Source organism: Anopheles nili, chromosome 3, assembly GCF_943737925.1.
Source record: "Anopheles nili chromosome 3, idAnoNiliSN_F5_01, whole genome shotgun sequence".
NCBI classification, from domain to species: Eukaryota; Metazoa; Arthropoda; class Insecta; order Diptera; family Culicidae; genus Anopheles; species Anopheles nili.
Genome location: NC_071292.1, coordinates 12,370,648 through 12,397,112, shown reverse-complemented (window position 1 = coordinate 12,397,112; position 26,465 = coordinate 12,370,648). Strand labels below are relative to the sequence as shown.

The 26,465-nt window shown below is 38.6% G+C and overlaps 2 protein-coding genes across 2 annotated transcripts in view; both read left to right on the top strand.

Moving 5' to 3' along the window:
* Nucleotides 1-13,114, top strand: part of LOC128722769 (zinc finger protein 271-like) — a 34,488-nt gene extending 21,374 nt beyond the window's left edge. The window contains exons 13-20 of the mRNA XM_053816449.1: nt 603-686; nt 2,831-2,914; nt 6,298-6,381; nt 8,877-9,044; nt 9,180-9,520; nt 12,081-12,352; nt 12,458-12,653; nt 12,879-13,114. Of these exons, the coding sequence (XP_053672424.1) occupies nt 603-686; nt 2,831-2,914; nt 6,298-6,381; nt 8,877-9,044; nt 9,180-9,520; nt 12,081-12,352; nt 12,458-12,653; nt 12,879-13,114 (1,465 nt within the window). The remainder of the gene's footprint in view (nt 1-602; nt 687-2,830; nt 2,915-6,297; nt 6,382-8,876; nt 9,045-9,179; nt 9,521-12,080; nt 12,353-12,457; nt 12,654-12,878) is intronic.
* Nucleotides 13,115-25,137: 12,023 nt separating this feature from the next.
* LOC128725948 (mitochondrial inner membrane protease ATP23 homolog) lies at nt 25,138-26,092 on the top strand. Its single transcript, XM_053819722.1, has 3 exons — nt 25,138-25,427; nt 25,499-25,805; nt 25,887-26,092. Exons 1-3 carry the CDS (start codon nt 25,138-25,140, stop codon nt 26,085-26,087), a joined length of 798 nt encoding a protein of 265 aa, XP_053675697.1. The 3' UTR covers nt 26,088-26,092.
* Nucleotides 26,093-26,465: the final 373 nt, after the last annotated feature.

The window sequence follows — 26,465 nt, the reverse complement described above, 5'->3', positions numbered from 1 at the left end:
GCTCTATGTTCTCGTTGTGGTTGTGTCCTCTTAGTGTAAGGATATTTTCGTCTTCCTCACGTTCTTCCTCGCATTGCTACTTCGTTTTTCGTCCTTATTGCAGAGGAGTAACGAAAACAAAATCATTTTCATAATCTAATGCTGCGTTTCTTTTTTCTTCCAATTTCTTCTTCACACCCACCTAATCAACGACGGGGGTTTGATTGCGCACTGATCTGAATCCCCACCACCTGCCTATCTTTGCGTGATCATATTTGCTATTATTGTGTCGAATGTGTGATTATTGTGTCCTTTTCACGCTGTTTGCTCGGATGATCGATCGGTCGATCCGTCAACAATGATTGTGTGTGAAATCTTCGAAATCATCGCTTTTTTCAACTACTACGTTTGTGATCACTCGTTCGGTTGTACTTGAATGTTGTTGGGGTTGGCGTGTGAGCGTTAACGATAATGATAATGCCACCCATTGGTTTTGTGTTCTCCACCCACCGGTACCACCGTGGACGCCATCTTGGTCGGCTTCATGAAATGGCATCATCTTCCTACTCTCTCGATCTCTTTCGCTCACCGTTGCTCTCTCTCATCAATGATAACCGATGTAGACTGCATACTGGTGAGACTCCCTACACGTGTACCTATTGTCAGAAGAAGTTCACGCGTAAAGAACATTTGACGAATCACCTCAGGTGAGGGACTATTTGATTATTAATTACTTTTTAAATGTATTTAAAACAACTCCCCTCCCTCAGCCCTACAAACCTGAACTTATCCAGTGTCGTAGAAAAGTCCTTCAAATCCAAACACAATTCCACCCGCCAAAAAGTTCTCTCCACGGCAATCACACGTGTAAGGATTTGGAAATCATCGCCAGGTGGCCGTGGAATATAGAGTGCGAAAAACACCTAATCACATTGTTGGTCCAATCATCTGATGTTGTTTTGTTTGATTTTTCTTCGTACAACTTGTCGTTTATACTGCGCATTATTTTGTCGCCCAGCGCGTGTCTTTTCTCTGCATTCATGCGTTAGCGTCTTTAGGGGGTTGGGATTGATGCAGAGCAAAGATTACTTTCATTGGTTAAGACGTTCTGTGCGCTTGTTTGTATTCGATTTATTGATGATCCGGTAGTAGATTACGTTTTTCGTTAAACTTTTCACTGTTAAATAACATAAAATTGTGTAGTCTTCTAGAAATCAAAAAAGGCACATGAGCTGACAAAGTGTTGCTCTGTTTGGGTTTCTTTTGAAGCATCTGTTTTGAAACAATATGACTCGAATATGAATGTGTAAGAAGCGTATAATATATGGTGTTCTATGAATAGAATGAAGAATCAATTAACCTTGGTATGAACTGGAACAAGTTATGACCCTTTAAAAACGCCTAAAGCCTTTCGATATTAGGCTTTTTTCTCGGATAGCTTATTGATAATAGGAAGCAATGACCTCGTAATGGTCTAAAATGCTTCTTTTTCTTGATGGATGACGGATATGTAGAGTGGTTCACACCACGTCCAACCAGGTTACACTGAAAACGACCTACCGTGAATCAAAATGCAATCTACCGGGAGGGAGGTTAAGCCGGCCGATCGAAAACATTACTCGATCGTTAAGTAATAGCCTGTTTTCCCTTGAACCATCACACGATCATGCGACGTAGTTATAGTATGAAAACTGAAATTTGCAATTGTATTAGGAATTTAATGTGGCTCCTCGCCTTCCCGTTGATTGGTTTAGTATCAAGTGATAGATATATTGATTGATAGCGAAATGCATGGAGAAACAACAACATCAACAATATTAGTCAGCTCTTTTGATAGTTCGGGGATACTCTGTGTATGTATCCTCGTATTCTTTGTCATTTATTATTTCATAAATTTTATTTCTTAAACATAAAACAAAACAAAGTGTCAGATGGTTGGATAAACAATATGATTTACCTTGTACTTGTAATTGCTTTCCCACAAACTTTCCTTCTTCCCTTCCCTTAATTCCAGATACATATTTTAGTATTTAAAAGTAGTATCATATTTCATCGATACATTATAAGACCCCCGTTGAATGGCGTTTTTAGATGTTTACTAGTGCATTTGATATATTATATTTTTTTGATTGATGGCGACAGATTCGTTCCCTTTTACATCAGCCCATATGTAGTATGTAGTAATTTTTTGTATAGCTTGCTCTTCACAACTCCTCACCTAACTATTGTTAGTTTAACCTGTAATGTCTCTTTTCTCGTGTTATGATCAACACCTTAGAGAGCGGGCGTGTATTGATTGAATGTATTCAATGCGTTTACTATCTTATTGATGCTACTGGCGATATTTTATTAACAACCTTAAGTTTCTGAGAACAAAACGTCTTACCCATTCTGCGGGGTCTTATTTTTTATCGATTTAGTAAACCAGTCCTCTAGGTTTATCCTTTCCTATTTATAATTATTAACTCTACCAGTAAGACTATTTTTAAGACAGTAGCATACGAAACTAGCAGATGTTTTATTTCGCGCAAATTCTAAATTATTTGTATTTTTCCTTCTTTTTTACTCTTTATCATTACTTCTTCAAATGATATCGGAATGAAACTTTGTAATGACTTTCATCATTAAAAAAACATTCCTTAAAAATCCGTTGCATCCGGATCATATTATCACGTGTTCCGATGTGCGCCTGTACTTTCGTTGTTAACTACAATCTGTACCATTATTATTACTACCATTATCACCATCACGGCTATTCTTCTGATACCACTTCTATTACTGCTACTACTTCTACTACCACTACTACTACTACTCTTCTATCACTACTATCCAACCACCACGAACCAACCAGATTGCACACTGGCGAGACTCCCTTCCAGTGCACGTATTGCCAGAAGAAGTTTACGAGAAAAGAGCATTTGACAAACCATACCAGGTGAGGATGTTTACTTTTTCTACAAACTCTCCTTTTTTCGGTCCGTTACATCTCCATCCTGCCAGTTCTAACCGTCGCGCTACACCCATTCATCTGTCGAAGCTACCTTCATAGGCGTTTGTGTTTGTCTTTTTGTGTTTGCGAAACGTTTTCCTCATTTTCCTACCACCGCAAAGGCCAGTTATTAATTCTAAGGTTTCTGAGCACGAACTCTTCTTGCCAATATTAATCTCCTTCAGAGAGAAAAAAGATCACGTAAATATGAGACCGGCGGTCAATTGAAACAAACAATTCATGCTTCTTCCTCTCCCCACAAACATGCATCATAACATCATCTCTTCTAAAGTCATGCTGCAGCGCGTACATGAGGCAACAACATCGACGGCTATTGGATGCAAATTTGTGGACCAAAGACTTTGAAACAATATTATTTGTCGCACTTGTAATCCTTTTTGTTTTATTTCATTGTGTTTCTCATGGTTGAGTTTGTTTGATCAGTACATGTACAAAACGATTCAATCAGATAGAACATTTTCTTAATTATCCTTAAACGCGACCGCGTGTTGTATCAATAAAAATCCGCAGTAACCCTTCACATAATTCTTTCCTAGAACAAACATTTATACAATGTTTCGTTCTAGGAAAGCCAAAAGCAGTTCCTAGTATTGACTTTTCTAACATGTTTTTGTTGTTGTAATATTACTAAAACATTGTAAAAATATAGTGAGTTTTCTACGTAGTACTTGGAACCTAATTAATTTATACCTCCTGTACAAACACTATTAGAAGAACGTGAAAAAGAACCCCTAATTTATAAACCATTTATTTGTTAGTGTATCTTCGCGTTCTATATCTGAGTGTATCGATAACATTTTGAAGGGGAGCTTGTCAAATACTTTACTTGCATAAAGTACTTACTTTTCTCACTACCAACGAGCTAGCGATATTTGTTTAGTGAAAAAGTAAATGATCCTATCCTCCGTTCTGTTCCTTCCGTATTTACACGATCGATTTACATACCAGCCACATACTCTGTCCAATCACCAAATCAGTTCACTACATTACAGTAACGCCAAATAAAAGGAACTAAGTTTATTAATTAACTGTGTGCCCTGTCTGCCATCCGTCGAGCAAGACGTGAATGTGTGTGTGCATGACTAAACAAACCATTTTCAAAATATCGTCAATTGGCGTTATAAAAATTAGAATTGGTACACGAATTTTTGTTTTCACAGTTAGAATAGCAAAAAAAGAAGGAAAATAAACAACAACATCTTGTCGGGTTCCGCGTTTCGCTTTTTTTTTGCTACTACCCACTACATTTTATATCCGGTACTACCTTTGTTTAGTTGCGCTGTTGTTGCGTTGTTGACGTTGCCGCAAGAATAATATTATTTAGAAAACATTAGAAAACTAACATCCATAATTATTTAGCGTACGTTGTGTTGCCCTTCATATCTACATCCATCTTTCCTTTCTCCTAATGTCCTGCTCCGCTCTCTGTCACCATCATTATCGCCCTACATTGACCTGGTCGTTCAATAACATCTCCTCACCATTTCCCTCCTTCCTTGTTGTGTCCTGTTTTCTTCTGTTTTTCTACTAACCAATTTCTACTCGACAGATTACACACGGGAGAGACTCCGTATCATTGCACCTATTGCGAGAAGAAGTTTATGCGCAAAGAACACCTAACAAATCATATCAGGTGAGAGCGATAATGTCGAACGACAGCGGACGACTAGTGTGTTTGTTGTTTATAGTTGTGCATTGTTTTTACCCTGCTATTTCTTATGAGTCCTTCTTATCCACGTAGTATTTATCATCCAATGGTCTACTGTCGCCAATGCTACTAGTATTGCTTCTATTACCATACTACTATTTTTCATTACTGTTGCATTTATATACCTACGCTACGTTTTTGTTGTTGATTTTTGTTTCTTTATTTTTTATATATTTATTTTTCCATCATCTCGTGTCCTTTCCCTGTGAACATATCATCCCATCATTCCCTTATCCAACGGTCTCTTGTTTCACGATTTTTTGTACATAACTGTTACATATGCTGTATATAACTATATTTCGGGAATGGTAATATTCTCCTCAGAGGATGTTAATGTACATTTGTAACGGTTTTAGATTTAAATATTTATAAGGATTATAAATAAATGGTTAAGGCAAATTCACCCATTAACTAGTCCCCTCCAAAATACTGTTCCTCGAATATTGTGCCTGCTCAAACACGCATACAGACAATCGCAATACTCGAAATACATACAATTTTGTTTAGGCTGTTGCGGGACAAATTTTGTGATGAGGAATTTGCACATCAGCTCGCGAAATGTGTAACGTGAGCAAGAAAAGATACGCAAGGATTATAAATCTTCATTTCTGAAAAATGTTCATTTTTGTCAGATGTCCTTTAAACACTTCCATCATTTCCTTCATATACCTCGGAACAAGAACATTATCTTTTCCAAAACCTCTTCTCGGTCACCTTTATCCGCATTTAGAAGAAACAAATCATGGCATACATAACACAACCATACACATAGAAAGACCGGCAATTAGTCAATCGGCAAAAATCAATCAATCACTTTATTGTTAAATGAAAACTGAACAAAATTACAATACAAGCTTGGTTACAACGTTCCGAAAAACGTGAGAAAGAAAAGAATGTAGAAGCAGCGTAGTTTTTCTGTGGTAGGTGAATGATGCAATGCGTGGATATTGAGATGCAATTTAAATGCGTTTATTATTGGATTGCTCCAATCGCCCTCGGCTATCTGTATATTACGTTTCATTCTCAGTTATTGATTTATGATTTGATCTGTAGTTTCATCTGGCTCCGTTTTAATACATTTTATTTCAAATATAATACCTTATTTGTAAGATTGATTTTTCTCGAAATTGTATTGAATTGTTCATTTCGAAGAGATAATCAAAATTAAATATTTTTGTTAGTGTTATCATCCAGTGGCATTTGATGGAGTTGAATTTATTTCTATCGATAAAGAGTACGTTCGTGATAAAATAATACCTAACGATTGCGATCTAATGGTTAGAGAGATGGGACAATATGTTGTTTTATGCAATCACAAGATTTTCTTGTTTGCATTCGATATCTGTGCCTTATATGTTTTACAAATTGCAACAAGTTGCTAAAAAACATCCCCTTTCATACTATTGCTCGGTCCCTGGCCTCTATCATTCCACACACACACACACATACTGCCTGCCTTTCATTCAACTTTTGTCTTACTCGATCACCAACTGTTTGCCTATTACTGATTGTGTTTTTTTTTTCTTTTTTGTTTTCTCTTCTGTCTTGTCTCTTTTGTCTTTGTCTCTCTATTATTTGTATGTATCTATTCCTCAAACAGATTGCACACCGGAGAAACTCCCTATCAGTGCACGTATTGCGGGAAGAAATTCACCCGAAAAGAGCATTTAACAAATCACGTCAGGTGAGGGAAAACAAATAAAATCAAAACACCCCCAAAGACCACTAACTTAAAAACTGACAACGAACCTACATGAACCAATTCAAGAGCCTTTAGTTGACAGCTTTAGGGTTTTCCATTAACGTTTTCCCTTTGATTTTCTTATTCTTCCCTGAGAAACAGTACGATTCATTTAGAATATTTAACCCGAATAAAAAATTGTTCACTTTTATTCGACCGGATTTGACCAGCCTTAGTCAAAAACGGAAATGTTTTGCAACGTGCTCCATAGACTTTTGTAAATCCATTTCAATCGCAATATTGATTTTATCATTCTTTTGCCAGAATGCATTTTTCTTTGATGAAAGTAAATGATGGAATGTTGATACAAATTAATACTATTAATGACAAAATACTGTCATCGAATTGAGAAGTTTTCTGTTATAAGTTTTGTTTCTCAACATTAGTGTTGTATGTGTATGTTTAGTACACTGCACATTGAACGAAAAATTTGGCTATTTGCTAATAAAGCAATGTTTTGCATTTCAAATGAAGAGTTTGCTTTTGAAAAGCATGGAGAATTATCACCATTGCAAAATAACTCTCAGCGGCAAGATATGTGTGTACGTGCGTGTTTTTTGCTTTTGTTACATTTGTTGCTTTATCAACAGATTGCATACCGGAGAGTCTCCCTATCGGTGTTCGTACTGTAACAAGTCCTTCACCAGAAAAGAGCACCTCAAGAATCACGTCAGGTGAGGGCCGGTTTTATTTTCATCATGTCTCTCTCATGCTCTCCTTCTGTCTTCCTCTACTCACCTGTTTGTGTACGTTGTTTCATGTTGCAATAGAAAACAAAATTGATAATGATCATCCGCAATGAGATTACAATTCATTCAAATCACTAAGCAGAAGCATCTTCTACTAATCATGTTTTAATCGCACAACACTTTCTTGTTCTTCAATGCCAATATGACTGTACGTGTGATTCATTTATAATTTATTCCCTTTGATTCTTATGATTGTAAATGTTCTGTTAAGTGCGCAATCACACATATATACCCTAAAAATCATCATCAATCATGTGAGTAAGATCTCATTGCAGTGTTCATCAGGCATAAAATGCATTTCTCTAGTCTTAGGGGAATTAGGCATTTCTCTAGGGTAGGGAATGTCTAAGGGTAGGGGATGATTTCTAGAAGGTGCTCTTTTTGTTTTTTCTTGCTTTATGTTATGGATATAGTCAAAAGTAGACGACGAGCTTGGTAAATGTTCTTATAAGAACTTATAAAAATAAGAGCTTATAATCAGTTCTTGCATTCATTGTTCATTGTCAACTTGATTGTTTATTGACGTTTAACAATGTTGATGAATGAACACAACTAATGCGTGAAGAAAAAATTGTTTGTGCCCTCTGATGTTCATAAAACGCCAACTTTGAATTTATCCAATTCTCTTCTTGAGGCGAAAATTGGATTTTAATGTCTACAGGACAAGGATCAGGCTTTGTGGTGAAGAACTAATTAGATTACTACATTATTAATGATGTGCCGGAGCGAGAATAATTCAATTGGTAATGTGAACCGGCCATATCAGCTGCCGTCGCAGTCTCATGTTAACAAATACACTTGCGGAGAAACATTGTACATTTTGTGCGTACAATAATGTCTTGCTGAGGGTTCGCTCCAAAAACCATGGCATTCATATAATCAGATCGAATCGGTAACAAAAGTTTATGGAGATGTCGTTGTAATTTGTAGTTCAGTTTTAATTCATATCTCACGTTGGTATAAAATCAATAGTACGTTACTAAAGTAATAAGTAACAAGTGTCCTTTTTATCAATCCGTGAATCATCACATCCATAATCCTTCCTACTATGAAAATTCATTTTCACCAACCACTGTCACAAGTTAGTTCATCAGTTTATGTATTTTATGTTGTCCTTGTGTACTCCGTATTGCCATTATTTGATATACAAATTTTCCTATTGTAGCAAAATATTCCTAGTAACAGCCTCAGCTTACATTCCTGCTGCTACTAAATAGCGCTGTTGCTCTTTCCATTTCCTTGACGTAAATCGAATATTTATCCTTTATTTGTGTGTTCAGTTGATAACATGTTCTCATGAAAACATCCACCAGCAGAATCCAAGGCCACACTTAACATTCTTCATACAGTATAGAATAGATGCATGCTTTCATCCACATGTAACTCACAGATTTATTTCATATACAGAAACGTTACAACACTAAATACACATATTTGATGATATTTGTTAGTCCACGTAAAAAAGAATATAAAATATCGTCCAAGATTTTTCCATACTGATATTGAAATTATATTGTTTTTTACAAATGTATACAAACAAATATTAAACATCAAAAACACGCAAACTATCGCAGCATAATGGAAATTTTTCGTCACTGTTCAAGTTGATGATACCTTATTTATTCATTACTGTTTTTTGTGTATTCTCTTCCTTTTTTTGCAATTTCCCTGGGAATGCCGCAATCACAGGCTCCATACGGGGGATTCACCGCACAAATGTGAGTACTGCAACAAGACGTTCACACGGAAGGAACATTTGAACAATCACATGCGTCAGCACAGTGGCGACAATCCGCACTGTTGCAACGTATGCAACAAGACGTTCACCCGGAAAGAGCACCTGATCAACCACATGAGGTACGTATTGGCAAACCCGCTGGGAGTACCTACACAGTTGATGGGGACGCTCCCGGGACTAGGACGATATCTTCATATGCTTTTTCCTACCATGTTTCTTACTCTTGTGTCGTTTGTGCTTTTTCCTCTCCTCAGTCGATCCCACACTGGCGAGCGGCCATTCCAGTGCGATGAGTGCGGTAAATCGTTCCCATTAAAGGGTAACCTGCTGTTCCACCAACGCAGTCACACCAAGGGCCAGCCGATGGATCGGCCGTTCCGATGCGACATGTGCCCCAAAGACTTCATTTGCAAGGGTCACCTGGTGTCGCACCAGCGGTCGCATACGGGCGAGAAGAACCACCATTGCCCGCAGTGCAGCAAATCGTACGTTGAGCGGGGCAACATGCTGCGGCACATGAAGAAAACGCATCCGGACGCGGTTATTCCGGTGCTGCCGAAGTTGCCTCACATTAAGGTCGAACCGAAGTCTACCGGTAAGTGAGCGAATGTAGGGTCGAACTTTTCATTACTACTAGTTTGAACAAATCGTATCAACCACACCCTGCTTGGCTTTTGGATTTTCATCTGGTTTGACCTTTCCTTCGTTTTATGCTATTTGGTTGTTACGTAAGCACATACATGTATGTTTTTTTTTTCGTCGTTCAACCAATACCAAAGCGGTTTTTGAGTATTTTTCAATAACTATCCGCACTATCTATCTCTCTTTTCTATTTTGTTTTTTGTTTGTTTGGAGTATCTAGTTACGTTTTTACGTAAATTTATAAGGATTTTGTAGATCTTTTGTTGCCGACTGTAGCGTTATTGTAGGATTGTTTTGTTAGGGTGGGGTGTACAAGTGAAACGTTTTATCAAAATGCCGCATCTTATAACTTTACATGTTCAGATGAATCATGTTCATTTAATCTTCGAGTCCTCCAAATATGATGCTGTAGGTTTGTTGTATTTGTAACTACTTGCGTGAAACCTTTCTCGATATTCAATTGTATGAACAGTTAATCAGCATAATCAAAAGAATGACATCAAGCATAATTGGAAAAAAAGTTGTTTTCCAAAAAGAAGATTAACATTTTTGCTGCAATTTGTAGCTGTGGCCAAAAGCGCATAGCACAGTCAAAAATGTTCTAAATCATAACTAACGTTTCACTATCGAGATCCTCCTCTGACTGGATGCGTTATTGTAGTGATTATTTTATCGAACGTAGTAATAGCTGACTCTTTTGCCTTAGTGTTTTATCATCTTTAAGTATGTAAATTATCATTTTTCACGGCTGCCACAAAAACAACACACACTAACTAGCAAACAATTTCGTTTGCTGCCTGTTCTAGGTAAAGCTTCTTTTTATTGGCATAGGCACCGTACTTGATTTGCTTGCCTTTAATTTTGGTAGTTTTATAGTTTACTTTTTCCTTTTTTGCGCTCTCACATTACTCCTACTGTCCTTTCTGTTAGAAACTAGTTCAATGAGATTGTTCTTTAATTGATTTTAGTTTTTACTTACTATGCGTGTTTTAGAGTTGAATCTTGTAATACTATTTACCATTTATTGAGTGTTGTTTTAACCGCACGTGCAAACGTGTCCAAAATTACTTAATTAAATTTCCAAAAATAAATCATAGCCATTGTTTCGGTTGAATGTGATTTGAGATAATGCCCGCCCGCCCCTCCCGAGGAAATGGGACTAAAAAGGAACGAACCGAATCCATCCCACCATCACACACCCCATGTTGCATTGATTCGGACTGTGCTCTTCCAACAAGCCTGCTATTGCGCGTTCTCGCAACCGTCATCCCGACGAGGCTCCCGAAAAAAAAGAACATCTAAACGCAAAACACTCTATAGTGTTGTCCACTGAAAATGCAACAAGAATGAAAACAAAAATCATTAGACGGAGGGGCGGACAAATTCGATGGAAGAGTATTAGCAAAAAGGATGAGAATGGACGAGGAGCAAAAAATTAAAGTTGATGCAAACACAATCCCAGGCCTATGAAGCTGTTGTTGAACCAAGATCCACATACGAACGCAATAGGTCAAATCTGTACACTTCACCGCCACACAAACAGTTTTTCACCTACAGTTTTCTGATTTGTTGTCATTTGATGAACATCACAAGAGTATTCCCCGACTTAAAGATTATATTCCCCACCGCTCATCTACATTTGAAATGCAAATGATAACAATTGAGAATGACAACTTATATAGTCCTCCCTCCTTCTGCTCACACCCGCACACATTACTACACACACAACATTAATTTCTGTCCCATCAAAATTACATTTACACACAATTTGGAAAAGCCACATACCTGCAAAAGAAAAATGTGAATCTTCTTCCAACAATGTCAAGCAAAGAAGAGAAGAGGCTCAGTCGGCATGATAGCGATAACATAGAGAGGGAGATGATAATCTTTTTGTCCTTATAAAAACATACTATCAAATCAATCAGCTTGTTGTTGTGAAAGGCGTGATATTGCTATTACATTCTATGTTTTCTCTCATAATTGAAAGTGCAAGTTGGCAAATCCCCTGCTATCGGGTTTGCTGTCTTCGTACTACGCTCTCTCACACACACACAGTTAAAAAAAACGCATCCATTCATTTTGTGCATCCCTTACTATATCGAATTGTCTTCGTGTACATGTACAAAGTATTATTAACATAATGAACGAGATGTTGTTGATGATTAACGAAGAGGAGCACGTTGAACAAGATAATGAAGATGATCATGAGGAGAGAAGTAGAAAAGGGACACTTTTGCAAAATTATTCAAGTGAGCAAGCCAAACAAAACCCAGTCCCCCTTTCCTTAGTGTTGGGGGAATATCACTGTTTGTTTATGGTTTTTATATATCTGAAACCTATTTGGAATTCATTATCTTGTGTCGATCTCTAATTCGCTTCTCGCTCACCCTCTCGATCATACTGTTGTTCACTCTCTTTGTCTGTGTGTCTCTCTCTCTCTCTATATATCTCTCTGTCACTCTCTGTCTCTCTCTCGTTATGTCAACTCTCTCTCTCTCTCTTTCCCAACTCAGTATCTCAGCCCGCGTCCGTGGTGACGTCGCCGGCTCAGGCCACGTCAACTATAACGTCGATTATCTCCAACAATACTCATCCATCGCAGCATCATCATCACATTCAACCGAAAATGGAACAGAAATCTCAGATACATCATCTTCCGCTTCCTCATCAGCATCCAGCTCACCAGCTGCACCACCACATCTCGGCGGGCCCCCCGCCGCCGCCGCCATCGATGCATCTGCCGCCGCCAAATCCGCAGTTGGCAGCGCTCGCCCTCCATCATCAGGTCCAACAGCAGCATCAGCAGCAACAACAGCAGCAGCAGCAACAGCAGCCGCAATCTTCGCCTTCAACGGGACGAACCCAGCCATCCCCTCGTACATCACATCAGCCGCCGCCGCATCCACAGCAGCAGCAACCGCAGCCGCAGCAGCCGCCGGAAAACCACCAGCAACCGGGACCGGGCCCAGCTGGACCCCTTCCACCTCAGCACCATACGGTCCCGGTTACTATTATAACCCATGCTGGAAGCATTAATCCGGCTAACATGCCGGTAGTAGATGGCGGTCCGGCCAACAGTCGCGTAGGTGCGATTCAGATGCATCACCTCGCGGCCGCCCAACAATCGGCGGAGGAGCATTCGGTGGTTTATTGAAACAACGGTAATGGTGGCGTTGGTGGTGGTACTGGCACGGACAGGAGCAGGTCACGTAACAGCGTAAACAGCAGCAATAAGCCAATCAACAGCAGCAACGGGCCAGCTGCTCCGACCCGCGTCGGTGGTGGCAATGTTGAGCTAATCGTTCCCACAGTTACCTTCACCGGTGGTGGCACACGTGGAGGAAGCGTGGCCGACAGCAGTGTCGCTGGTAGTCACGTGCTACAGGGGTCGGTAAACGTTGCGACCAATCTGCATGCGTACCAGCAGCATCCTATCTCGCTGGTGCCTTTGCTTCAACAGCAGCAACAACATCAGCCACATTCGCTATTGCAACCGTCTCAGCAGCTGTTCAAGTCAGAACACAACAAAACACTAACCCAGCTGTAGCAGCCTCATGAGAAAGTGGGCAGCTTATTTTATTTCTTTTCTTTAATTCAAGTTAGTTTTAGAAAGCGAGCGGTGGTTTAATGTCTTAACAGATACAGAATTTAATCATTTGTAGCTGCACTATATTTCCTGGATTACCTACCCTCGTATGCGCATAGATTCCGCCAACACTTTCGATAACGTGTTCGTTCAAAGTTGAAATGTGTGAGAAGTAGAGCAAAAGCAAAACCAGTGACTAGCAGCAGCAGCGACAGCAACATTAGGCACAGTAATCCATGCCAAGTGTGGCTAACTGACGGCCAAGTAAGCAACCAGTGCTCCGCTGGTTGGTGCGTTATAACAGTCGACAAAATTTTTGTTTACCCTTATCTGGGTATAGCTGTTTATAATAGCAGTTTAGATCGTTGATAGGATCGTTTTTTAACGAAGAATCACATTACACAAAAAAATTTAACAAGAAAGATTTGCACTCGTAGGCGCTAACGATAAGTGAATGGAAAAAAGTGCTGAAGAAGTATGCAATTAGTAGTTTTTAAATCAGCTCTCGCAAGGAGAGGTGCGAAAGCATATGTAAAGTACATGGTAAATGCAAGCAAAATAATAGGAGTACAGCAGATAAGTAGAAATTATACAACTCGTGCATCCGAGAATGTATGAACAAACGTTAAACCAGTAATATTCAGACAATGTAAAGAAATAACATCGGAAATAGATGCACGGAGAAGAGGTGAATACAAATAAGTAAAAAATAATTTTACGCCCCAGAAAAAGTACTGTGCAGTAGGCATGGAGAGGAATAATTTCGTTGTGTATGAACTAACAAAAGAAACAAAAAAACAACGGAAGGAAAAAACAAATACGAACAAAAGTCTAATAGTCTAGTGATAGGAGATGTAGAAATTGAAAAAAAAAAAACAGCTGGAAATGATGGATACGCCCTAGATAAGTGGTGTACATTTAAGACGGTTGACACAGGCGGGATAATGTTGGCAAGGGATGGAAGTTAATAGGTAAGAAATGAGTACCACTTTCAGAGAGATGAATGTGAGTAGTGTATTAAAATATTATATACACATAATTCTATATACATACCTATATATCTTTATATATATACAAGAATAACTCATAGATGGAAGCAAACAGCAGGGGGTCAGTCATGTGAGAAGGCGAAGAGAGATAATAACAAACACATACACAAATCGATATCAAATATCGAAACAAACGCGATACTAATGTTCTTCAATAATAATGGAACATTGAAAGGATGGAGGACGATTGATGTAATCGAACAAATTTAACGAGACTATCCCTCCTCCCCTTCCTTTCTTTCTTTCGGTTCTGCGTCTTAGCATAGCCAAAATCTGCAAAGCTTTCGCAGGCAAGGTGTTAAGCTTGTCTTAGACAGGAATACAAATCCTTTCCGGAAGAGCAAAATGGTTTTTGAACGGCCCTCAAACTTTTTGTGTGTGTGTATATGATCCGCGTGGTCCTAAAGTTATATGCAAAAGAACATATATCTCCATATATACACTTATACGCGCGCGGGGTATTGCAAACAACACAGAACTATGTTCAGATTTTAACAAAACGAAACATGGGTGTGCAACATACAAGATTCTTTCAGTGAATTGCACCACAGTGCATGCTATTTAATGAAGGAATATACAATCGAACACTCAAACAAACAAAACACACAAAATATACACTTAGGCTATAGGTAATCACCATGGAAGAGACGTCACCAAGGCAGTGCAAGAAGAGGTTAGGAAAAGAAGGAGAACCATGAAAATCAATACTTAATCTTAACACAATTGTTGAAATAGATGAAATAGTGTGAGAAATAAACAAAATAATCTTAAACAAAACAAATGACACATCTAGTAAGGAGACAGCGGGAGTGTGATAAATGACAATGGCGTGTAAAATCAGTTGTAAACGTCTAGAAAGAACCTTCGCAGGAACATCAGCCGTGCAAGTAAAACACCAGCACAAATCCTAAAAAGTGCGAGAAGAGACAAAAATTCACACAGGCACACATACACAGACCCACACAACGCGTTAGAAAACCAACTCCCTGTAACGAAGCCTGCACCTGTTCACGAGGCAAGGTGTTGAGAACACGATAGTGAAAGGTTGGTTTTTAGTATACTCCCCGTGCAAGAAAATATAAATATACTAGTTTACTAAACAAACATAGCGTAAGTAAAATACAATATGTAGAAAATACAAGTTGAGAGGTCTTTTACAAATGTTGTTAAAGTGAACACAAATAAGAGATACATACTTCACTAAAGGGAACATCTAAGAAAAAAAAATTCGAGCGAAAACGAACCCACAAATCGGTCGTATTTGTTACGACGAACGGTGCAAGGAGCTATTGAACATCAGAAGCAAGATAAGACTAAATCACACGCGTGCTGCTAGAGATATGATCGTATAGAGCAGGTTACAATAATTGGGCTACATAAATAACAACAAGGCATATGCAAGAACGACGAGAATCGTGAAAGTTGATAGAATGGAAAACAAACCTATTGAAAATCGGGCATATATTGATCCTTATCCGCCGTTCGTGGTAGAAAGTGTTGCGATGATTACGATGTATATGAGAGAATAACATCGTGGTGTGTGTACGATTCAGAAAAAAAGGAGAGATGGGAAAAGAACAACACAACCCAAGAGACGAGAGAAAACTCAACTCTGGCGGGAGACAAATAGTACAACTTTATTTAAAGCGTATAAGATAAAAACCATAGAAGTACATTTAGAAAATGATACAAAATAACGAAAAAAGTGAAAAACTATACAAAAAAAGTAGATCGATAAAAAAAATCTTTCAAGAGCAGCAACCGCAGGAGAACACGTGAATTTTTAAGTGATATACGATAGAAACTAAACGTGTGCTCAATGGTACACCACAGTTACAGTTTCTCACGAATCTCTACCACTATTCTACTACGTCGGTGACACAGCATCTTCGCTAACCGCTTTCGAGTAGCTTCCGTGTACATTTTATTTCGCATTGAACTCAGCGCATGTGTACACGTTCAGCGTGCTCAAGCCGTCAGATGCACTATAAGGAATCGGCCCATTATGATTTCTCACAAAAATGCGCACTCAATGCTGCGTAACAAAGCATATTCCTTTATTAGCTGCAGATAATTTTAAACGGTTTCTTTGGAACACATTTGCATCCATATACTGCTCAAGTCGCTTCCTAAGAATCGTGCAGTGAAATCTCAGGAGAGAAAAAAAATGAGCATTAGTGCTGATAACATTTCTTATCCATCAAGTTATTATTATAATCCATCCAGATCATACACAGCATAATTTCACATAACTTCAAGTACAGTAAGCTCAATACACCCTGCTCGAAAGTATAGTACAGTGTACAGATATAATTCTAAACCATCATCTCTACAGCGTAACTCCATATACATACATTACAAGATGCCGCTTTGTTCTTGTTGTGAATTAAGAAATTCAATTTATCTGTGTTGGTTTTTTAGCGTGAATATCTTTTGAACATTAAACAATGCCACACCAACGTTGCAATAGCAGACATCAAAAACTATTTCAAAAAATCTCTCCAATTCATCATTGTTCTTGATCCGACACTATGGTCACCATTCTTTTCTTTGCGTAAAATGCGTTAGTCCGTCTATCAGTCATGCTATACTAGAAATATTACAATAGCCTATACATAATGCGATTGTTTGCAGTACATGCTAAGAATAAGTCACGCTTACACACCACATATCTATTTAAGCAACGGCACATGTTGATTTTTTCGATTAAATTCTCATTTTAGTATTATCAGTTTCATTTTCTCCTGTCGAGCTATTGTTTTTAACTAGTTCTGATTTTTTTGGTGCATACTGAAACTATCGTGCATTTCTTTAAGAAATTGTTTCGCACTCTAACTGTTACGCATCTTCTGATGTTATAGCAATTCTAGTGTGCAGACAGTGCAGCGTTTGTATAAAACAGTGCATCAAAAGTTTTTTTCCTACAAACTATAATACCTATTCTAGTATCATCTCAATACATCATCATTATCACCCATAGCGCTTGTGTACTACTGCTACAATAGAACGATATAGAATTGCAATAGTTTTCCATAATAATCGCTAACATGGAGAAAGGTCCATAGCGAAGCTTCTACTTTCAAATGACTCTTTGATGTACTTGATGCTAGACAATGAATGTGTGTATGTGTGGAAGAAAAGCACGTTTTCAATCAGATTTAGTTATTTTTTTCTTTTTCATTCATACTGTATCACTCGTTCATTGACAGAACAATGATCGCACAGGCGGATCTATTTCATCCTGAACAGATTACCTAAGGCACCCTCGGTGTTTCTCAGCAAATCATACCATGCACAAATCCCGATCAACAAAACATTAATACCTACAAGTTAGCACTAGTGACACAAACCGATAAACAAAAGCCTTTGATTTCATATTATTCGATACCAAACACACGAGCTGGATCCTTTGGTAACAATTCATTGCCATTTCAATAATGCATACAGCACAGCTACTCGCCGTGCTGAGTTTTCGCCTAGACGGTCCTTCCGTTAGGGCGATGGTGATGGCAGCAGGTGAAGAAAGAAGGAGTTCGATAATTGTCGAAGCTAAAGATCTGGGTGGGATTGTGATGTGCTCCTTCCCGGGAGTAATAGATCAAACGGTAAAATGTAACTTCTTGTGGGGGTTACTGGAACGATCGTGCTATCTACCGTAAAAAGTAAGTTCGTACGTTTAATTTTAGTGTTTGTTTTCGTTCGTGGCAATTGATTGTAGGGAAAGAATCAGTTGAGCGTTGTCTATATTTACATCAAATCTATAATATCCCTAATCCCTGCTTCACCTAAGCACATATTTTGTTTTGTTTTTCCTTTCATCCATTGAGTGCATTATAGCGATTAGGTACGCGGTTATTCATTTATCTAACTATAATTTGTGTAGCATTAATAACGACACAGTGTTTTTTAATGATCTACAGTTAGTGTATGTGTATACTCGTGTAATTATGAAATACAATATTTGTACGTGTATGGTAACAAAAACAAATGTATATTGCCCATCGTAAGCAGGCACGAGTTCTTTGAACTCCTCTTTTCATGAAACAATCAGTTAGTAGCGTATCGCAAGCAAACACGTCAAGTAAAAATGCGTTTAACGTGCTGGAAAATTCGACACGTGGCAAGCAAGCAACGGCGAATATAATTCATCCTAGATGAACCTTTCGACCGGATGTAGCAAAACAGCACGCAGAATGCCGGTTAGAGAGCGAATGCATTACAGTACAACTATGAACATGGAAGCCATGTACCAGAGTCAGAGAAGGGATGTTATTTTTTTTCTTTGCATAAAAGCGTTTAGTCCATACACAGTAAATGGGCGGGTACTATTCGAGATATCCTCGGTAATTTTTTCTCAGATCGATACAAACTTAGGAACAACACAGTTTTATTAGTGGGCTTATCGCCTTAAACTGCGAGTTAACAATATTTCATAGGTCTGAGAATTATAAAGAAAAAAACCACATGAAAATGTGGTTATGATGTAGTGTTTTTCACCCAAACCTACCTATACACAACACGGACTGAAGAGCTGCGTTTCAGAAATAGTGCATATTTTGTGTTTGTAAACGCCATATAAAACAGCAGCTAAAAAAATATGGATGCGAAAATCGTAGAAAATGGATACAAATATGAAAAACCTAACAATAGAGATGATTTAAAAGACTACACTTTTTTGTTGGTATGTTTATTTCTTTTCTTTTTTCGTAATTCTTGTTTTGTTCACTTTTGTGTTGTGTTTGTGTCCAGGGAAGATGGTCTAGTTTTGAGAAATGTTGTATTGTAGCTTTGCAACAGACAGTGCGGTGTTATTAATTATTTATTTATTTTGCCGTTTTTATTTTTCAGAATCATCTACTGTAGTACACGATAGTTCATTACCGTTTGAAATGCTCCACTGATTGTGACATGAAACCTTTTCGATCGTTGCCTGAACTTAAAACGAGCATCTAGTCAATGAAAGAAGCGCACAGTTTAAGCTTATCTATCATGTTTTTCAAACTGATTCGTTTACTTCACGATTTATTGTTCATCTCACTTCCATCCCAGTATCTCTCGCTGCTGAAGTATTACACGTTCATGTGTCGTCTTACTTTGTTACGTATAATGTTGTGATGTCCTATATGGTGGATGTACGCCTGGAAACGTTTCCAATTCCGCACATTGAAGCGATTGTAACATCGTCTGCGGAGATCACACCGAATCCCACATTCAACATACCGCCACAAGCACAGGATTACGTCGGCACAAGTTCGTCATCCATTCCATTATTGTTATTGTTTGCACATTGCCAAGTATTTGCAAAGCGTGAGCCTGTATAAAGTTGGCACTTAACGAAGCATTGATGCAGGAGGATGAGACTTTCGTCGAACCGTTGTAAGGAAACGCAAAAAGGACATGGAAGAATAGTGGACAAGCACAATGCGAGGAAACGTCTGGTTGCGGCTGGTTTTCTTTTCCTGCGAAAAAAAAGAAAAATGTTTTCAGTTGGTTTGCTGGAATTGTGGCTGAAATCGATACAGAAACAAACACGCAACATACATACAATGCTAGATACACCTATTTTGTTGTGAAGATGTTGTAGCAACTGTATATACATACAGGACAGGCAGGCATTAAACTCACGTGTAATGCATGACGCTGCTAGATGATGCCCCGTAGCGGTTGTCTTAGGAATCCGCTAAACAAAACAGATCCTCAATCGGAGCACGTAAAACGATCCTCTCCTAGTCTTGTACAGCGAAAAAATAACAGTTCAAACATTGGAAGAACAATATCGCCCTCATGCGTGTGGTTTAGGAACAAAATACATTTCAATTGAAACAACCGATATAAAAATACAAACCGAAGGAAAGTCATAGTGTGGTAAACACCCCTTAATAGATCGTAGTACGTTTTTAACAATGGCTTCGAAAACGATCTCAACAGGTCTTTAGGATTGATGATCTACGTATCGATAATCAACGGGGAGCACGTGTAAGAACGCTGTGCAACTTTTAGCATTCCTTCTCTCCTTGTTCTGTGTCTATTTTATTTGTGATTGTAGAGAAAAAAATGAAACAGCAAGAAAGATCATTGACCAGAAACAACGGTATAACAGATGGTAAAAAGCGACAGTTGTTGAAAAGCAGGAAAATGATGCCTTTTTCTCGAGGCATACAGCTTCGCGAAGCGGTGGACGCTCCTCTTTCGCTTTGAATATTTTGGATAACGATATTCTTGTGCCCTTAGTTCCGAAGCAAACAATACTTACTGCAAGGTGATATAAAAACAACTAGTAGGAACGAGTTTTGGCGAAATGCGCGCGCAACACGATAGGGAACGTAAATTAGTAATAAAAAAGAACAAAATGAAGTAAGTTAAAATACGTGATGTCGTCGCTAGTGATCTAAACATGTGAAGGCATTCGGAACAGTAAAACGACTGCTAATGGTGCGAGAAAAGGGAAGACGTTTGTGGAAATTTTTTTAGGAGACAAACCAAACGGCGGACCGATGTTGAGGGTCTATTGCAAGTGTATGCGAGGGTACGTGTGTCTATGTGTGAAAAGCGCTAAAATTAGTTGGGAAATGGTCGAAAAAGTGGCAAACAATGCTTGCCTGTACATACGAAGGAACGAATGGATTCCTTATTAGGTTATTGTGACTGAGATCTGGAGGCTGCGAGGACACGGGAGAAAATTGGGAAAAGCACGTTTGCACGTTTGTGTCCAAAAAGATATACAATTATGTGTTCAAGAAAGCGCCGTTTTGTAAAGAGAATGCGAAAGCTGGAAAAGCGAGTAGAAAGCAGAAAATTTACAACCACACACGGAATAACAATAAACAGGAAAAGCTAACAAAACCAGAAAGGCAAAGGAATGTATAAATTGTATGCAGATTGTGAAATGAAAGGAGTTTTTCTTTTTTCTTCAAAAATGTTTGCGTTCTAAGTGCGTGGAAGCTGTGAGAAGTAGAAGAGCGAAAACTAAACGAAATAACAATAAAGCGGTGCGCTAAGGCGCGTAAGGGAAAATCAAACTACAGTCCCTGTAGCAGCAATATCTAGGGACCGTCGCTTAAGGCACACAGGAACAAGAAGAAAGCTCTCGATGGCGAACAGGCGGGTGCGCTATAACAAGAAGGAAAACGAATGATAAGTCTTTGAGAAGTATAAAAAGCATACACACAAATCTTAATACAAATCATATGCAGCATAGCTGCATTTTATACGAATTTTCTATTTAAAAAAATTGGACACAGCTAAAAGGTGGAAAGGTTTATTTTTTTAATCGTACGGGTTCGAGAAGGGTGAAGGTATCGCCCGACGGCGATCATAATCGCATTTGTACGAGCAATGCATTTCTTGGTAGTACATTGCGGTGTGTATAGGTTAGTAGAGGAGGGATACGGATCGGAACATTCGGTGATGATGTGATGTTGAAGCAGACGTAGGTTTTCTGTATAATTTTAAACATTTCTACTATTTTCTACTACTATAAATTGTTTCCTTATGTGTCTTTTTAGCTTTTTTGTTTTATTCTTTATTATGAAAACAGAAAGTAAAACAGTTTTGAATAAAAAAAAAACGAGAGCTCTTTTGATTTTTGATTGTTCTTTATAAGAATTTGTTTCCTCCCAAGGATGAACGTTACGGTATTAGTTAATGTAGGCAAAGGCAAACACGCAAGCAGGAACAATGATAAGACTCGAAATTATATGGTTAGAAAAGGATGTGCAGGCAAAGTAAAGAAAATAAAAAAGAATCGTGTGTAGTAAAGAAACCAAAAAAGCACTAATCGTAAATTAGTAATATTCGACTAAGCAAGCAGGTCTGGTAGAGAATAATGTTTCGAAAGATGATAAAAAATGAAAAGAATGCGAACATAAATCGATGGATGAATGTTCGGATCGGATCGCTCCGATTCCGTTGTATAAAATCGGTCGTTCAATCTTCAAACGCATTGTATTCGTCGCTGAAAATGTGCACACACCGCGCTATCGTATATATGTGGCTAGAGAAAAGGTACCGATCAGGCCCAAACTGAAGCATAAGGTAAAGAAACAAAGGGTATCAGTTCAATGTTTTGGCTCGAGACAGGATTAGGCAAAAATGGGAAAGCCTAAAAAAATATTTGGAAAAGAATAGTATTGTACGACGAGTGCTGTTCGTGAAATTGTTTCAGTTTCTCTTTTAGTGATTATTGGCCATTCATTTGTGATAGCTTACGTGAATTAACTAATACGAAAACATAAAATTACAGCATTTTTGTTGTGCTTACACAAACGGATCAACGATTATGGAAAGTAGTTTGCCTTCAAGCTCCTTCCGTATACACAGCTGTAAATCTCGTAAACTGAAGGCTTGTTATCAATCCTAACCTAACCCAAACGCATACACCGCAAAAATCAGTTAAGCAAAAGTGAGTGAAAGACCGGAAAGAACCGAAGAAAATGAGTATGCAGCAGACATAAACCTCTAATACGTTAAAGGATCAAATGAAGCAAAGTAGAGACGCAACACCAAACAATTGATACAAAGTTATAAGAGAATTCCGGACGTGGATAATGCCTGATTAATACAATCAGTTACGTACATAAACGAACGATAGCACCACGAAGCAGGAAAACGTTATTTTCATTGTACCATCAGCACGAGATGTGGCTCCACAAACTAGAAACAAACCAAATCGCGCAAATTTTATCCTCACAAACCACAGCGGATGCAAACGGGAACCGAAAGTCAGAAACTAGCCCGAGATAAAGGATACTCTATTGAAAATAATTACTTCCTGCTTCTGGACGACGTGCGGAGACGCACGTGGAACCCGAGAAGGTGAGATGGCTTTAGGGAATCTTGCTGATTTAGGACATTCAACGAGAACAAAAAAACGCAATGCTCTTACACCCATTTACACACTCGCTCATACCACACACAAGAAATCTCACATTTCTATCTCCCAAACTGCCGTACACTAGGATACGGTTAAAGAAAGCAAAACAGAACAAAACCACCCACTGATGAAAGTATGAAACATTATGAATGATAACATAGAGATACAACAAAACAGCAAACAAAACACAATAATAGAAATACATATACATTCATAGCCATAGTATGAGAAAGTTGAAAACGCAGCGCATAACATATATAAGGAGGGAAACGGCGCTACATAAAACGTCGCCCGTACACGTAAGACAATTTCCGTACACCTAAGGGTAGGCAGTAAGTGAAGAGGATATATATATATATTTTTATTTCATTTTTATACGAACACAGCTGGTGGAAAGAAGAGATAACAATAATGTAAAAAATGGAGAGAAATCGCAATAAAACACTTACCTAACCCGTTACGTCGGACAGTAATGCAGGAAACCATCCAGAAAGTGGATGCATTCAGGGCTGACCGCAGTGTGCAGCTCACCGCAATTGCGCTCATGATGAGAATGGAGCGCAAGAAGATTCGAATGAATGGTGAACTCGAAATACGAAGGACAAATCTGCTTCAGTTTCGTACCAGTATTTATTTACTTGTTCATGCAAAACTAATAGGAAAAAGAGGTACAAAGTAACACCCATGAATAAACGCTGTTCGCAGAAACATATGTGTATAACGTGATTAGTGGAAGATAGGTTGATTGAAATGTGTAACATAAGTACGATTCGTTTTGTACATGTACGCTTTTATTTCTTCGTTTCGCCATGCCGCAGTTACAACACGCACGAGAAAGATACTCACAAACATATATACGAACAGCTAAGGATGCGCTAAAAGAAATGCCACATTTAAACGTAGATGAGAGGGGATAGGAACGAAAACAAGAAACATTAAAAAACACGTACAAAAACTATTGTACACATGTCTAGTGGTAGTGATTATTAACAGTGAAAAATGAAACAAAAAAATCATCAGTAACACTTACGCTAAAATTGCGGGCGTATGCGGCAAATGTAAGTAGACAAGTTTAGTGCCGCACCAGCAGAGTCGAAAAGGAGGGAAGAACAAGAAAATGGATTCAAAAACAATCAAACCAAAAGATGAACATTGAGTTTAAATTTAAGTTAGCGGTTCCCGTTTCTAGATAAAGTGCTGTTTAGTTGAATATACGTTTACATGATTTTAGTTTGATTGTAAAACAAACAACAGCAGCCAGAACAATGTACCCTTAATGTTTCAAAGTATGAATTATATGATCAAAATTAATAAATGTTTTGAATACAAATTGAGTTATTGCATTGAGCTTCGATTTGCTGGAGCATGGAACAGCAAATTGAACGCGAGAATGATTGAATCATTATTTAATAGTTGTTCTTCATGTCCCTTCAAAGAACACGATTTGCTACGCGCCAAAAGCTATCATTTGGTATTACTGCAGTTTATTGCAGTTTGGTTGCAAAGTGTCTGGTAGTGCTACTTGCATGAACTAACAACGCGTGAATTGACGAAATTTTTAAATTTCATGCTTACAAATGTAGAAAAATAAAAAATTAGAAGCTTTTTAAAAGCCTTTTAATATCAGTTTACTTATAAATCATCAAACAATATTGACGGTAAAATAAAATCCACGTAAGTACTGTATTTCCCAACCGTGCAGTATGAACAAGCACTTCAGCCTAGCATGAATGTCATAATAAAGCATGCAAAGCTAAGTGATGAGCAATAAACAGACAGTAATCGGCATCGTACAATTCCTATTTTATTTCCTAAACAGTACAAAAAAAGGAAGTTTTGTATAAAAGGATTTGTTCCTTATAGTACAACGTGTTACACCTGGCTTGGTGTTGACATCAGGGCCTGTGGGAACAGCCTGGCAGCCTGTTCGAGTGGTGGAAGAAGAAGAAGTAGCCGGTGTTATTCGGTTACATCAGATGTTCACAGGGGCTTGAAGCCGTGTATCCATTCGTCAGCAGCTAGCATCGGGTTTATTTATTTAAGGTTCAAGGCGTTCTATCAAGATGACTTCCAAAACGACCGATAAGGATTCACCCAATCCAACGGAGCCTCGATCTCCGCCAATCCCAAATGCTGTGATCGATAGAAGCAATGGGGAAGAGAAGCAGTGGGGCTACGATCTCTACCCGGAACGGCGCGGCGAAAAGTTCAAGCCTAGCTGGGGCCGTGTGCTGCTCGGTATGGAGGGCACAGAACAGTTGGACAAAATTAAATGCGAGCGAAACGTTTATGCATGCGTGAAGAAAAGCCCGATGGTGAAGCTGATGATGGGCGCGCTTAAAAGTTCCGGATGGTAAGCTGAGTTAGCGATGTAGTTGGTACCGTAACGATGAGATGAAAATTGTTTGTACTCGTTTCTTGCAGCGAAATCGATATCCGCCGTCACATAGCATGTGAAGTGTGCGACGCGTCCGTCAGCGGAGGATACGATCCCGTACTGAATCAGGTCGTAGTTTGCCAGAACATTGCCCGCAACGAGGGCATCGTACAGGGAGTGTTAACACACGAGATGATCCACATGTTCGACTACTGTAACAACGACTTGGATTTCAAAAATATCGATCACCTGGCATGCACGGAAATCCGGGCGGCCAATTTAACCCACTGTTCTTTTTTGAGCGCGTGCACGCAGGGCGACGCATCGCCGTTTAAAATCAAACAGGCACACGCGGTAAGTAATGGGGCTGCAAAAAGCATGTGTTTCCATACGTGATTTCACGATGCTAATGCTCGAATTGTTTCGTTTTTGCAGGATTGTGTCAAAACCAAAGCTCTAAACTCTGTCCTGGCCGTTCGGAAGGTGACTCCCGAAGAGGCCATCGCCGCCGTGGAGCGTGTATTTCCCAAATGCTATAACGATCTGGAACCGATCGGTCGCCGGATACGTCGAAATTCCAAAGACATGTATAAAGCGTATATGGAAGGACCGATGTACGGGTACGATGTGGACTAGCGTGGAGCGTGTTGTTAATGTTTTATTTGGCTTGTTTTTGAACAATAGAACGATGATCGTAGTAGTTACCAAAAGGTTAAAACGCGGAGTATCTGTACAATTTATTAAAGAAATATAAATATCACAGTTTCATCAAAAGCTTTCGAGTAAGGTTATTGAAAGAAATTGATACAGTTATTGAAAGAAAATCAAATAGCTATTGAAATAAATTGATAAGACATGCAAATAATAACCGATTTAACTAAAATTTAATAAATACGCTAGTAAAATATCGAATGAACAGCAAAAATGTACACATTTATCTTCAAAAACCCAATCAAAACCGCGCAGCAAAACATAACCTCAAAAGTCGTGCATCTCGATTCTTGAAATCAAATT